At 47.0% G+C, this 15578-nt stretch overlaps 1 protein-coding gene across 1 annotated transcript in view; it reads right to left on the bottom strand.

The window, feature by feature from the left end:
- The window catches only part of TBC1D21 (TBC1 domain family member 21), a 56691-nt gene extending 45284 nt beyond the window's left edge, over positions 1–11407 (bottom strand). The window contains exons 1-2 of the mRNA XM_084816373.1: positions 11306–11407; positions 3295–3402 (exon numbers count right to left, since the gene is read on the bottom strand). Coding sequence (XP_084672499.1) covers positions 3295–3402; positions 11306–11407 — 210 coding nt within the window. The remainder of the gene's footprint in view (positions 1–3294; positions 3403–11305) is intronic.
- Positions 11408–15578: the final 4171 nt, after the last annotated feature.

Raw genomic sequence — 15578 nt, forward strand, 5'->3', positions numbered from 1 at the left:
CTAGACAGCCAAAATCGTCTGTCTAGCCACAAAAGAAAGCGGGTGGAGCATGGAGGAGAAGATCCTTTCCATGTTCCACCCACCTTGCATAGGAAAGTCAGAGGTGTAGTTGGGGGAATGAGCAGTCCCCTAAGAAACAGCAGTCCCTAAGAGTAGTTGGATGGGGGGAACGAGGATGGTGCCAGGGGAAGGAGGTATGACCATTTGGTAAACCCCAGGACCAGTGTTGTTTTATTTTTTGTGCAGCATCTAACCATTGTAAGAGATGATGATAATGATTAAGAAGATGATGATACCTCAGTGAGGGCATATATTCATGGTCAGCCCAAGACAGTTTGCTGCCCAAAACAAAAGGCAATATGCCCCCCCCCCAATGTAAAGAAGGCAACCATATTGACAGCTGAATCTTACTTCCATAATGGTGATGGGACAGCCTCCTGCCTAACAGTTACCTCACTTTGCCTAATGGTAGGGCTGGCCCTGGTGCTATGAATTAAGGGCAGACCTCTTCAATTTTAGGACATTTCTGTTCTTATGGGTTGGAGAATGATAAGGCAATTTCAAAATGGCAGGCACTCTAATTGTCCATATTTACCTGGCACAGCTTGTATTTTCTAGATCCTGTTCCTTCGTATGAAAGTTTTTACAAGCCTGTCCCCATTTTGTTGCTTGGGAAATGCTGGAGAGCATGAAAGAGACCTTCCTCTTAACTTACAAGAACTTACAAGCTACTGCTCCTCATTATCTTGCACTTCCTTCAGCATCTCAGAAAAGGCTATACTAATATTTTGATCATACTATGCGCTGTTTTACTGCTGCCCGCTTTTAGTGTGTAATACTTTTACAGTGCAATCCCATACATGTCTGCTCAGACATAAGCCCCACTGAGTTCAATGTGGCAGACTCCCAGGTAATTGGCTATACAATTGCAGCCTTAGGGCATAATCCTATGCATGGTCTGAAGACACATGAGGCAGCCACCTTGCTGAAGCTAAGCAGGTTTGGGTCTGGTCAGTGCTTGGAGGGGAGACCACCTGGCAACCACATGTAGCCACTTTGAGTTCCACAATGGAAGAAAGGTGGGATATAAAACTAAGAAATAAAATAGAAAAGGCTTACAACTCCCAGCATGCCTTAGCCAGCCATACTAGCTGGGGCATGCTGGGAGTTGTAGGTCTTTTTTCTGTCTAAACAGGCATAGGACTGTGCCCTTCTCACTGCTCTCACCCGTTAGTGTTGTTGGGGGGAGGGGGAGAGAGAGAGAGAGAGAGAGAGAGAGCATGGCTTTAAGTAATCTGATTATTAACAGGATTTTTAGTTTTATTTATTGCAAATATTTTTATATAGCCATTCAATCATATTCCCAGGGCTGTTATATTGTTCTCTCTCTGTGCTGTAAGCTGTCTTGTTCCACATAGTAGAAGAGTAGAATATAAATAATTATTGCCATTGCTGCTGTTGTTTTTGTTAACTTTACTATTATTACTATGCAGCTGGTTTAATTACGATGCAGAAGATTAAGCAACTAAAACAATATATTTAATTGGTTGGCAGGACTTCTACATTTATGATTATCTGCCTCCAAAGTTCTGTGTTAATAATAGACACCATTTCTCGGGTGATTCCTACATCTTTCTGGAACACCAGCAAAAAGCAAATCCTCCTGACTCCAAACCTATTTGCTGGGCAAGGCCACTTTCACACCCACAAAAAGAACACCTCCAGGGAGGCATGCTTTTCCTGAAGTTGCCCAGGGTTCAGATCACCATGGCAACCTCACCTTGGCACAGGAGAAGTGCTAAATGAGCTCGGGGAAGGAAAGCCACAAATCCTTCACATGAATTAGATGCTGATATAGGCAGCTCAGTCCTACTCAGTCATTCTGGGGTTTCCGAGCAAGGCCAGGTTATTCTAGACCTGGTGGTGTCAGTAAAAGAGTATTTCTCTTCCATCCAGAAAAATCTGGAGTGATGATGCCAGTACCAGTGGTACCAAGTTATCACTCTCCTATGTCTATGCCATTGTTTGATTTAGCTTCCAGTGGAGGCTGGTGGCTCCTAGATCAGTGGGGTGGTAATTCCGCCCTGGGTTTCAGTCACAATCAGTCAGAACTCTAAAGGAACTCTCCTAGGTGCTGAAACCATTTTGGGGATAAGGTCCAGCACTTTGGAGAGCTCCTTTAGGGTTCTGACTGGTTCTGTCTGAAACCCAGAGTGGATTTACAGCCCCACTGACATCGGAGCCACCAGCCTGCACTGTTACCTTTTCTCTTTTCAAGTTTTATTTTGTAACTTAAAAATAAATAAATAAATAAATAAAGCAGGGCTGTGCCACTGGGGTGTGTGCACACAGGACTAGCCCTCTCAAGGAACTTCCAGAGACTTCCCCTGACTATTTAGCTTCCATTAAAAAAGAAGAAGTCTCCAGCCTTTTTACTGGTGGGGATATTGTTCTTATTGAGGTAGTGGAGTCAGGGGTCACAGAGATGAAGCACTGACACTTTTTGATTAGCAGGAATGCTGACATCATCTGCCACCCCCCCCCCCTCCAATTTTCTGGTCCCTCTGAACTCAGCTGCTATCTTCACAGGAGCTAGGAAAAATCATTTTTCTCAGCAATAGTATATTGTTGTGAGCTATCCCTGTTGCAATGTGAAATATTTTGGAATGGCTTGTTCTCAGCTCAACAATTAAGGCCCATTAGCTTACAAAAGACCTGTTCCTGGTGAAGAAAACTGACAGAGCTGGTGCTTCCTGACCTGAAAAAAAAAAAAGCCCTCTGGGAGGAATTGTTGAAGTGTAGGAAGCCAAGGAAGCTACAGGCTGTGGGAGAGCGTACAATGAAGAACAGGAAACTCAAACACACACCTTTGCCACCTTAAGGCAAGCGCAAGAAATTTTCAGAGCATTTCCCTGAAAATTTCTTATTTGATTTTCTTGTCAACAGCAATTCCTTTTCTGTCAAGTTGAATGAGAAGGGTTGAAAAAAATGTGGGAGAAATATTTGGCACAGGACCAGTCCAAACCAGTTCAGATCTTGTGCATCCACGAATGAAGAGAATCATATTTATGTTTAGGGGCAGCAGAGGTTTGTTCAGGAGGGTGTGGCCTTCCATTTTAGGGGAGGAGGGAGGTGAATTGTCATAGGTATAATGAAGATGGGAACTTTATCTGCCTAAGCTTCCCTGCCCACCGCCACTCATGCCACCATCATTGCTGCCACTGCTGCTACATGCCATCACCGCCATCCTGTACATATTGCAAAGCCTGCTGCTTGTTCCCAACACTCACTTACCCTCTCCAGGATTTGGGCTGAAATGTAGTCGCGTGATTTGATCAACTGGCCGCTCTCGTCAAAATAACTTTCCCATTCATAGGTGTCTATGGGCCACTTCTTGAACCCCTGGAAAACAAAGCCAAGGTCTTGCAGTGACCTGCAGCACAGCTGGAGACTCAGTTTATCCCACTTAGGAGGTCAGTCAATATTTTTCCACCAGTTCGAAATTAGGACATGCCTAAAGATCTTACGAGTCCCCTGGACTGCAAGGAGGTCAAATCAGTCCATCCTAAAGGAAATCAACCCTGAGTGCTCATTGGAAGGACAGATACTGAAGCTGAAGCTCAAATATTTTGGCCACCTAATGCGAAGAGAAAACTCTCTGGAAAAGACCCTGATGCTGGGAAAGACTGAAGGCAAAAGGAGAAGGGGACGGCAGAGGATGAGATGGCTAGATAGCATCACCGATGCAATGAATATGAACCTGAGCACACTCCGGGAGAGTGCGCAGGACAGGAAGGCCTGGCGTGCTATGGTCCATGGGGTCACGAAGAGTCGGACACGACTGAACGACTGAACAACAACAACAAAGATCTATCAAAACAAATTTTATTTGCACCAAGCCAATAGCCAATTACAATAGCCAATTTGTAATAATATTGATACAGGTATACATAATCAAACATAAAACAAACAGTCATACTGTCCAGTGTCCATAAAAATCTACCAAAGATTTACCAAACATATAAAACCTTGAACGCAGTTAAAACTAGCATTATGCAGTTTAAAACTCAGGATGCCTTTGCTGCACTCACTTTAATAGCAATTGCTAAAACTGTTGCCGTTTTTGCTGTCACCAGCCTCTCACAGTCCTCAAGAAGAAAGTTTGCATAATAATCGGCTGGGCGCTCTTGGCTAGGGCGGTAATAAAGAAGTAATTCACTCTTCATGGGCGTTTCTATACAAAGAGCAAAACAGCAGCACATGGGCTGTGGTTTCAATAATTCCATTTCCACAGACAGATACCCAATTTTGAAATGGGATTCTCCTCTAGCGGCCTAACTAAAGATCTGTTCAGAATTTAACACTGAGACTTTCTGGGCATTTTAAAGCAGATGTGGGAAACCTCAGGCCCAGAGGCCAAATTCATCCCTCCTGGGGTCTGAATCTGGTCTTCTGGGGTAGCCAAGATGGTCACCCCCTCTCTCCTGGCCCCACTCCCTTTTCACGGAGCACCAATTGTTTGGTGGATTCCTGCCTTTTGTGTAGTATTTTACCCATTCTAAAATGTTGACATTCCTCTCCCAAGGCTTCGTTACGGGCACTAAGAGCTTTTTGCTACAATGCATTGGCATTTTTAAATAAATGTTTGGCCCTACCTGATTTGCCTTTGGCCTCACCCACCACTGGGACATATAGACCCCAAGAGCTTGTCCAAAATTGAATCCAGCTGTCAGTCTGAAAGAGGTTCCTCACATCTGTTTTAAAGTTTCCAATAGATTTGAAATGACACAGGCTTAGTTAGGAATGGCCGCACATTAACAGAGGCTTAAAATAAAATAAAATAAAATCTGTTCAATGAAAAGTTCTTGCAAATCCCAAAGTGAAATTCTGGGTGGAACTCTTTCTGCTGGATACATCCTTATATGTGGTATTGAGCAGAAACAACTTCAGCACCATTTGTATTTTTTAGTGGTTTTAAGATTAGAGGCTGAGCTTCATTTTCGTTCAAATTAGGGTCCTTATTTTGCATAGCTTCACGAACTCTCTCCTATATTTTTCATGGTAGTCATTATCCATGGCTAGTCAAGTTCTACTTCTCATCTTCGTCTTTCCAGTTCCAGCCATTGAATACTGGAGCCCAGTTGCTGCCTTCTGGCTCTTGACAGACATGGACAAACAGGTTTTCAGGGAAGAGGGCTTTGGATCATCAGATACTCTTATGGGTCAGGATGGGATCAGGAACTGAACTGTAGCATAAACTGCGCTGGATTGAGGCAGGTGTTTTGTGGTTCTCTCTCATGCTGGGATATGAAGGCCTAGCCACCTCAGCTGGTTCAGGGTAGGGAATGGTGGTCATTTCCTAGCCAGGATGTCTTAACAAACATATAGGAGAGAGACGGAGGGAATGAAGAGGCCAGTAACTGACTGAAGAGCATTTCCGTGTGCCTTGGGTTGGGTGTGGTGCTGTTCAGTGTGCTAAGTGGCGCAGAAGTCAAACTTGAATGACTGTTTGAGGGAGATGCAGTTGTTCTTCTATTATCAGTAAGAGAAGATCCAGGCGCAAAAGCCCCAAGACAGCTGTGTAGCCAGAGCCGTGCCCATGGCTCTGGGCGTGCTGCGAGCGCCCTCTGTGGCCCCACCTCCACCTTGGTCCCCCTCCAAAGCTGCTCCTGAGATGCAAGTGTTTTAAAGTTGTTTTGGAAAGTGGACTTGGAAGGAGATTTCTACAGCATCATGGCCTGCTGGGGAGCAGAGGGCATGTGGTTCCGCCCAGTGATGACTGGTAACAAAAGAAAAGACACCTCGAGTGACACTTTCTCAAAGGAGGCAAGGCCCAGGCCCCCCTGCCAGCTCTTACTCTTATTTATTTTATTTATTACATTTATATCTCACCCTTTTTCCTCTCAAGGAACTCAAGTTGGCGTACATAATCCTCCTCCTGCCTGTTTTATCCTCACAACAACAACCCTGTGAGGTGGGTCAGGCTGAGAGTCTGTGACTGGCCCAAAGTCACCCAGTGAGCTTCCATGGCCGAGTGGGGACTAGGACCTGGATCTCCTGACTCCCAGTCCAACACTCTCACCACTACACCACACTGGCTACATCACACTGACCCCTTCCTCATGATGAGGCTTTTTCACTCCCTTGAGGGAGAGAGAAGGAATAGCATGCAGTGAAGAGCTGCCATTAGTCAGACCATTTGGGCATTCATCAGGCATGTTTCAAGAGCCCCAGGGGATTTTGAGGGTTGAGCACCAGGCTTCTCACCCATCTGGAATAATGACTTCACATGGTTGGAAGGAAGAGCCTTATCACTGAAGCTGAGCAGCCTCTGGTGCAATGTATGTCTTTATTTAAGGTATTTTTATCCCACCCCTCAGAGAAAAAGTCTCGCGTAGAGTCTTACATGTAATCAGTAAAACCATGATCATAGAATCATAGAATAGTAGGGTTGGAAGGGGCCTACAAGACCATTGAGTCCAACCCCCTGCTTAATGCAGGAATCCAAGTCAGAGCATCCCTGACAGGTGGCTGTCCAGCCTCATCTCGAATGCCTCCAGTGTGGGAGAGCCCACTGCCTCCCTAGGGAATTGGTTCCATTGTCGTATTGCTCTAACGGTCAGGAAGTTTTTCCTGATGTTCAGCCGGAATCCGGCTTCCTGTCACTTGAGCCCACTATCAGTGTCCTGCACTCTGGGATGATGGAGAAGAGATCCTGGCCTTCCTCTTTGGGACAACCTTTCAAGTACTTGAAGAGCGCTATCATATCTCCCCCAGTCTTCTGATGGTCTCTGCCTGCAGGCTTACAATCTAAAAAAAAAAAAAAAATAACACAGAAGGAAAAAGGAATGGAGAGGGAAGGTGGGGGGGACGGACGGACTATTTTAGTAGTGCTGGTAGAGCTAAAGCCCTGGCTTTAGGAATGAGAATGGAGATACTCCAATATTGCAGATTTTAAGTTCTGGGTGGCTTAGCCCTCAGCAAAGTGAACTCTGGTGTGTTCACAGCAGTGGGCCTCTTCAGATGTCTGTGCCCCCTTACCGAGTGGGAGCAGCAGCACCTGTACTCTGATCAGCCCTGGATGGCAAGCCATGGTTTCAGTTTCCCACAGTGCCCCTGACATAGCATTTCCCTGTAGCATTGTGGGATGACTTTCCAGGGCCCTCCTGGCGCCTATCATTTAAATTCCCCACAATGCCTTGGAGCAATCCTATGCTGAGGCATTATGGTTAATTAAAGTGGCTGCTTACTGCCCTGTGCTGATTGGAAGACCCAGGGCAGGTGTCATCAGTAGAAGCCAGCAGCTGCCTGAGGATGGGTGGCCCGGTGTCCTAATTCACAGAGGACAGTCCTCTGTTTGAAGGGCTGTCAGAGGTTAGTCATCTATTTGTAGGCATCCTCTGTTTGAAGGGCTGTCCAATTCAAGTCCAGTTTAAAGACAGAGAACCATAAGATGTCAGGAGAGCAGGACCCTTAAAGTTGCTCATCAACAGTTAGCATCTGGACAGCAGACTGAGCAGCAGGGACAGCATCAGAAATGGATCTTTCTTTCCCCTTCACAATCAACACCACAAGGAGACAAAGCTTTAGGCTAATACTACTTTAATTTGCTAGAAACTAGCCTCTTTACAAATGCAGATTCCAGGAAACTCCCAGACTGCCTCAGGCCCCTAAGCAACTAATCTGCGTTCCTTAATGAGAGGAGGGTAGTGAAGTTGCCGACAGTTTGGGCATGAACCTCATGGCCAGACTTGCTTCACTGTGTTGCCCCTCCCTTAGGGTGGCTCCCTCCCATGTTGGCTTCCAAGAGTGGCTATCCTGGCTGAGCATCTGAGCCTTGCCCCTAACTTTTCCCACTTTGCTTTGCGATGCACCCTTGTGTCTCTCAAGTCACACCCCTCTTTCTTTTCCTCCTCAGAAACTTGAGTTCTCATCATGGAGGGAGGAGGCAGGGACTCAGCCTGGGCCATCTATTTGTCAAGGCCTTCAGAGGAATCTCTCCCAGCATCTTGTCTCACTAGGGAGGGTCCCTCCCCTGGCCTCTGACCTGGCTGCCCCAACTCTGATTCAGGTCGGAGCTGACAGACATCTCAAGGCGCTTGGACTCATCCCTGACACACAGGTCACCTGATCACAGTCTTCCCCACTTTGGTGAGACGTATTTCTGTTAAAATTGCAGTAATTATTTCTAAATGTGCTTCTATGCATCTAAATTAGCACATGCAACTTATGCAAATTGGTGGCCTTTTTTGTACTCTCCTTTGATGTTGCATTTCCTCTTTTGGGGTGATGTGCAAGGACCCTGCCGTACACATTCTGGCATTGCAGATGACAGATGTAGAGAGAGACTCCAGGAATGTGTAATGGCGGTGGGGAGGTTGGACAGAAATCTTTGGTATGAGAATAAGGAGGTTGCAAGCATGTGAAATGCTGGAAGATCCAATTTTGGATCATGGTGACTCTTTTCATGCAGAGAGCCATCCGTGTGCAGCAGCCTCTCCGAATGGATCAAGCTGTTTTCTGCACATGACTGCAAAACGGCCCAAGAAAAGTCTGCTTGGAGCCACATGATGGCCCTCAAATGCACACACATGCACACACCTTGCTTTTCTTCCCCCTCCCCTTCTAAAAAGTGGCAAATTTTCCAATTGCAAAACTTGAGCTGTGAGATATTTGCACTTAGATTTAGTTACAAAGGGCTCTGCGAGACTGAATGCATAATTATTTACAAACAACCCGATGAGAGGAACTTGGGGAAATAAAATCAATGAGATCAGGTAGAGGGGGCATTTAAGCAAATCTCATTAGAATCACAGAAGGTCTGCAGCCCATGGAATCGAAAAAGAAATAATGGGATTCAATTTCAAGGCACAGGAATTTCTTCGGGTCAGGGAAAAAAAACATGTTGGTGTGGAAATGGAGAACTGTCCAAAGCCTGCTGAGAGTGGCGCATTAATTGCTGGCAATGACCTGCTGTTATAACCACCTACCTTCTCAGGATAACAGCGCTCAGGAACTTGCAACAGGCAGACACAAAAATTTAAAAAAGTGCATGTTCTCTGAACTCCATTGATGTTGACCTCTGTTTCAACACTGCTGATGCCTCCAGCTTCAGTCCTCTAGACCAGAATGTGGGGCAGACTTCAGAATCCACTTCATCTTTTCCTAAATCCCTGAGATCTGCCAACTGGAGCCAGATGCTAAATAGTATAGCATCCTATACGGTTCTGGCCCAGCCTATCTCAAGGACCGCCTCCAGCAACACCAGATAGGCCACTCAACAAGATCAGCCTTGGATGGCCTTCTCTCTGTCCCATCAGCCAGGACAGCTAGACTGGTGGGGATGAGGGAGAAGGCCTTCTCTGTGGTGGCCCCCACTCTGTGGAACTCCCTCCCTAGGGAACTCTGCCATGCCCCCTCTTTAATGAGCTTCCGCCACACATTAAAATGTGGTTGTTCAGGAAGGCATTTGGGGTGGGCTAGGGTAATTTTAGAAATGTAATGTTTTTAATGTTGAATTTTATTGTATGAACTGTTTTTATTGTTGTACATCGCTCAGAGTGGCTGGGTGACTGGCCAGATGGGCAATAAATAAATAAATAAATAAATAAATAAAATAGTAGCTCAGGCAAGTGTACCTAGACTCAGGCTTAAAGAACAGGGTGCCCTGAGAACACAGACCATACTCATCCCAGGAATTGGTGATTGGTTCAGGACCCTTGGTTCTGAGGCCGTATTACCCTGAGACTCAGATTTACGGGTCACGGGTCACCCCACTTCAGGAGGAGCCCTCCGCACACCCTTCTGTACCTTCCCAGCCAGAGGAAGTGGCGCTCTGATCATCTGGCTCTGAGGATAACTCCCCTGAAGCTTCTTCCCCTGTCCTTCAGCCACACAGGAACGTGAGGCTGCAGAAACAGTCACTGGCCCTTTAACAGCTGCAGCAAGCATCCAGCAGGGCTGGAGCCACAGAAAGTGGAGGCTCTGCCAGCCTTCTTAAAGCCTCTATTGAGCACAGTTGTTTGCTGGGACAAGCGCTCCTTATGGGAGAATACTTCAGCCAGCACTTCCCGGAGTGTGCTACCCACGGTCCTGCTGGCCTGGCCTGACCCAGAACAGGCAGCGAGCATCAAGTTGCAGTCCATTTTCCCTGGGCCTCATGCCTCGTCAGAGCAATTGGTACCAGAACCAAGCTCACAAGTCCTTTCACAACCAAATCCATTCCTGGACTCCCTCCCCCACATTATTTCTAAGCAACCTAATTTAGCTGAAAACCTTTTAGTTGTTGCCATCGTTTAGTCAACTGGGAGACAGAAACACTTGCTACTCTATTGAAAATCACCCAAGGATCTGCAGTTAGGGGCAGCAGTGAGGCACTACTGGACAGAGCTACAGAGCCTGCCTTGTAAGTTACCCCTATGCTAGCTTGCTCTCTTCAGGTGTGCTGGAGGATGCTGTCCCATCACCACTGTCGAAGTAAGGTTCAACTATCACTGTGGTCGACTTCTGAATCCTTGCGATTTCCGCCCACTGGTTCTAGTCCTGCCTTCTGTATCAACAGAGAACGAGCATGACAACACCCTATTTGGAGATTGCTGTCGAGGATCCTCTTCATCTTCTCTTCTCCAGGCTAAACACACCCAACTCTTTCAACTCTTCCTTCTAGGATGTTTGGTTTCCAGATCCCACTGGACAGACTGGAGAGACCCTGTTGGGTTGGGGATGGTATTCCATGCAGTTTGATCTTCCGGTCTTACAAAGCAGGTGACTTCTCTGTTATTGGGTATCACAGTCAGGCTCAGATCACTTTGTTGCTCCATCTTCTACACGGCAGCCCTTCACATATCTGAAGCAGGGCCAGTGGCAAGGGTCAGCAAGGTCAAGGGCCCACACTCCAGCAGAGCCCACCAACAACGCCCCCTGGAGTTGCTCCTCCTCTTCACCCTTACAACCTGCTTGTTCACTTGCGTCTTGTTCTGGCCCAGATGAAGGGTGGTGGTGAGAAGGAGGGGGAGCAGATGCCATGGCCTACTTGTTCACTGTCTCTTGGCCTGTCAGGCAAGGAAGTGGTAGCCATGATGAGAAAGAGGAGGAGAAGCAAGAGCAGCTCGCGACCATGGCAGTGAGAAGGTGGACTCTCTGAGGGAGGGGGCCCATTGAAGGTATCTTTCTCAAGGGCCCTCAGAAACCTGGAGCTGGCACAGATGTGGTGGTAGCTATTATTGTCTCCCCTTAGGCCTCTCTTCTCTAGGCTAAACATCAGCTCTTTTAATGGTTCCTTCAGTGCTAATGGACCAGTACTTACCAATATAGTTGAGATTGAAGCTCTGAGTCCTCTAGGTCTTGTAAGATTTTCTTCAGATGACATGGGGCTTTCAAATCTTTCTCTGACCATCCCTTTCCTCATTGTTCAACAATGCTTGTTGTTGTTGTTTTTTTTAAATAGTGATCCAAACTGCACAAAATCTGAATTCCTTCTAGGGAAGCCAAAGTGACTTTCCCTTTTTTTCCTTTCCGTCCAATGAATGAGCCCTACAGAGATGAAGCTGATGTTTTGTTTTCATTTTCCAGAACTGGACATTGGTTACCATAGCAATGCCTGTGTGAGGTCAGAGGGGAGTGAGGTCACAGGAAGAAGAAAGGATCTCTAGAAGAAAAGGACATGCTCTCAAGGAGCAAGGGCATTTTGGGAAAGTGTGAGAGACTTATGCCTCTAGAAAAGACTGTTAAAGCCTAAAACTCTTTACAGGTTTAATTTCTCTGCTATCTGCACTCCGTCACCACACAAGCGAGTCTCAGCTGGAGCAAAGTCCTACAGCCTCTAGGAAGGGGGCTTCTGTTGTCACTCAGAGGTGGGGGTAGACAACCGGGAACCCTCCAGATGTTTTGGACTACAACTCCTATCAGCCTCAACAAGCATGTCCGATGTCAGTGCTGATGGGAGTTGTAGTGCACAACATCTAGTGAGCACTGGGTTATCTACCCTTGCTTTATGGGCCTCCAGTGCACCCCCCACACACCTTATTTGTCTTATATTTTTATCCTCCAAAGGAGCTCTGGGTAACATACATGGCTCTCTTCCACTTGTTTTATCCTCAGAACAACCCTGTGAAGTAGGTTAGGCTGAGAGGTAGCAACTGGCCCAAAGTTACCTATTGAGTTTCATGGCTGAGTGGGGATTTGAACCCAGGTCTCCCTGGTCCTAGTTTGATGCACAAGCTGCTACATTACATGGGCTTTCACACACATTTTTGGGGCAAAGATTCTGTTCTCATGATGGAGGGGCAGACTTATGTGGAGCCCTCCATCACACCTGTGGTGTAACATGGGTGTGGGTACTCCATATGGATACTGCTATGCATGGTGAGTGAAATTGCATTCTGCTTTCCTCTAAAATAGGTGGGAATTTTATGTGTGCGATGTACCACCACCACCAGTACTGCTATTACTACAGTTTTGATTTATTGATACCCTGCTCTTTGCCTATCACCCCCAGTGGTCCCAGGCATGGTCTGAAGGCATACGAGGCAGCCACCTGGCTGAAGCTAAGCAGGTCTGGGTCTGGTCTTGGAGGGGAGACCCCCTGGGAACCGCATGTAGCCACCTTGAGTTCCATGATAGAAGGAAGGTGGGATATAAATGTAATAAATAAACAAACAAACAAACAAACAAATAAATCGGCTTACAACAAAGAATAAAAATGCACACAGCCAGTGGGACCTGTAACAAAATGCTGTAGTTTGGAGTGCTCCAGTTCAGTGAACCCTGCCCTTATTCCAATCCCCCCCCCACAAAGTCTCTCCCCCCCCCCCCCGGCTGGATCTGAAATTGGAGATAACGGCGGGGCTGCGCAGTGGTCTAGTGGAGCCAGAGGTCACAGGGATGTAGTGCTGGCACTTTTTTTATTAGCAGGGATGCTGATGTCACCTCCCACCCCCTCTCAGAGGTCCCTATTCCCTCTGAGCTTAGCTTCAATCCTCACTGTAGCTGGGAGGAAATGAATTTCCCCAGCAACAATATATTGCTCCTTGCTGTATTTTTTGTGGGGTGGCAGCGTGATCTTGAATGGGCGAGTAAGATGACCCATTTGCTTTACGAGAGACCTGCTCCTAGCTGCCTGAAAAGTTGGACCCTCCTTAAGGTCATGGGGATTTTCAGGATGAGCACTTCCACTTCAAAATTGACCACTACGCTTCTGAGGTTGTGGGGGTACTTGGCCATCACTGGGACGACAGGCTGCTCTTCCCAGTGCTGGCTGAGTCATTCTTCATGTGCCTCTCACGAAAGAGGCACCCAACTCAGCTAATGCTAGGAGGAGCCATCTCTCCCAACACAGGCCGAGTCCCTTTCTCCATGCTTAGAGAGGCACAGAATACTGAGCTGCTCTTAGCTTGGAGAAAGAAAGAAAAATGGGTGGGAAAGGGTGAGGTGATGACATCAGTGGTTGTGGCCATGCCCACTGACATCATCTGGCCCATAGAGTGGCTGGGTGGGCAATCTAGCCCCTCAGCGTAGGCTAGTTCTGCTGTTGAGTATGCTGGTGTAGCCCAGCCACAGAGGTAAATACGAGATCAAGGGACTAGTGCACTGGTGCTCACTGATCCATCCAGTGCCTTTAAAAACAGAAGAATCTTGGCCACTAGATTGTGGAGGCCCTGCTAGCCTAGCTTCCAGAGGCCACTGCTGAGGAAGCCTTCAGCAATGGAGCCGTGCTGATTTCCAGCAGCTGAGGGTAATATCTGGAGCCTTCCCCTTGCTAAAGAACCTGAAACAAATTGTAAATGGGTTGGAAGGGAATGAAACGAAGGGGGATGAAGCAGAAGACCCCTTCAGACTCTGGGGACAGTTAATGGAGAAGGAAACCTCAGTTAATTACCTGGCGTGTAACTGATCCACTCAAAAATGATTTTTTAATGGGGAAGTAATGCACTTTGCTAGCCACGCTCCTAGAAAGCAAAAGAAAGCAAAACAGGATTGACTTCCAGACCCCCACTGGCTGCATTGATACTGTGCCTGCTAGGCTACAAACAATATATATATTTTTAATATGTTCGGGCAAGTTTCTGATAATTGCCCTGGGACTGCAGAAGGGGGAAAGAACTGTCTGCCCCCATCCACTGGCCAAAGGAACAAGAGGTACTGACAATATGTTGGGGCAAGGTACTGACAATTGCCCTGGGACTGCAGAAGAAAGGGGGAAAGAACTCTCTGCCCTCATCCATTGGCCAAAGGAACAAGAGCTACTGAGAGGGAGAGACAGAGAGAGAGAGGGAGAGAGAGAGAGAGAGAGAGAGAGGGAGAGACAGACAGAGCTGCAGTCTTCGAAGCCCTGCTTCTGAGCAAATTGCTGGACTAGATGGATCTTTGCTTTCTTATGTTCTTAGTCCCCAGTCTTTAAAAATAAACACCCATTGATTCTTCTGCCCAAGAAAATAGCTGCCCAGATGCCATATAAGTAATACAGTCATCGACCAGATAAAACTTGACTACTGTCATATGGAAAAAAAGGGGCTTCTTATTGCAAGCATGCCGTTCTCAGATTCAGCATCTCCATAATAACTCTTTTAGCTCTTCCCTGACATCCTCGTCCATCTTTTATGGATGGAGGGTTGTGAGTATTCCTTGCCTCCCACTATTTTTTTCCCCACTTAAACAACACCAACACCGCTCCATCAAAGAGATCTATGAAAGACTCAGTTCTCAGCCGTTGAGCCATCTATTTAAAGTTTACATACCCGGCAACACTCTGGAAGATGCATTAATGGGAAATTGCTGAAGGAGCCTCTGCCCACAGCTTTTCATGAGTAGTGCTCTGTATATCGAGCTATCAAAGTTTAATGTTCCCCAGTTAACAAAATCTAATGTTCACTTGTAATTCTTCTCCTCTCAGTTTAAATGCTTGTGAGAACTGGTTAGTTATTCAGAGTCTGCATGAGGCTGACACAGTGGGGTGGAGGTTGTTGCCAGGTGTTGAGGGGCAAGTATCTAACCTCTGCTATCAATGCACAACTTTGCTGTAAAATTGAGACGCTGCCTCCTTTGTGTTCTCATGCAATGTGGCCCCAATCAAGCTCTGCTGAATGATTTGGTTAGGGCCAGCCCTGCCATTAGGCACAGTCAGCCAACTGCTTCAGGTGGCAGATGTTGCGGGGGTGGCAGTGGCAGCTGTCTGCCATTCCTCCTGAGCCACCAGGCCATTCCTCTCCCTTGGAAGACAAAGTTGTGCATGCCACACAGCCTGTCCTGTGCCCCCTACTAGCCTCAGGTGTGGTGGAGGGCACTGTCCCACTGCCGGTGTTGAAGTACGATTCATCTGCCCATCCAGATGTCTTTGGTACGAAATAGGAGGGGGAACCATTTTGTCCTTTTCCTCAGGCAGCTAAATGTCTGAGGTCTAGAGAAGAGAAGGCGGCGGCGGCGGGGGCATGGGCATGATAGCACTCTTCAAATACCTGAAGGGCTGTCATGTAGAAGAGGGCGAAAATGAGGGTGGCCAGGTGTCCTCTGACAGTCCTCTATTTGAAAGCCTGTCTGAGGACAGTCCTCTGTTTGAAGTTATGCTGTATTTTCAGGGCTGT

This window comes from Heloderma suspectum, chromosome 11 (genome assembly GCF_057233095.1).
Source record: "Heloderma suspectum isolate Gila_16-S chromosome 11, 16-S_ref, whole genome shotgun sequence".
Taxonomy (NCBI): domain Eukaryota; kingdom Metazoa; phylum Chordata; class Lepidosauria; order Squamata; family Helodermatidae; genus Heloderma; species Heloderma suspectum.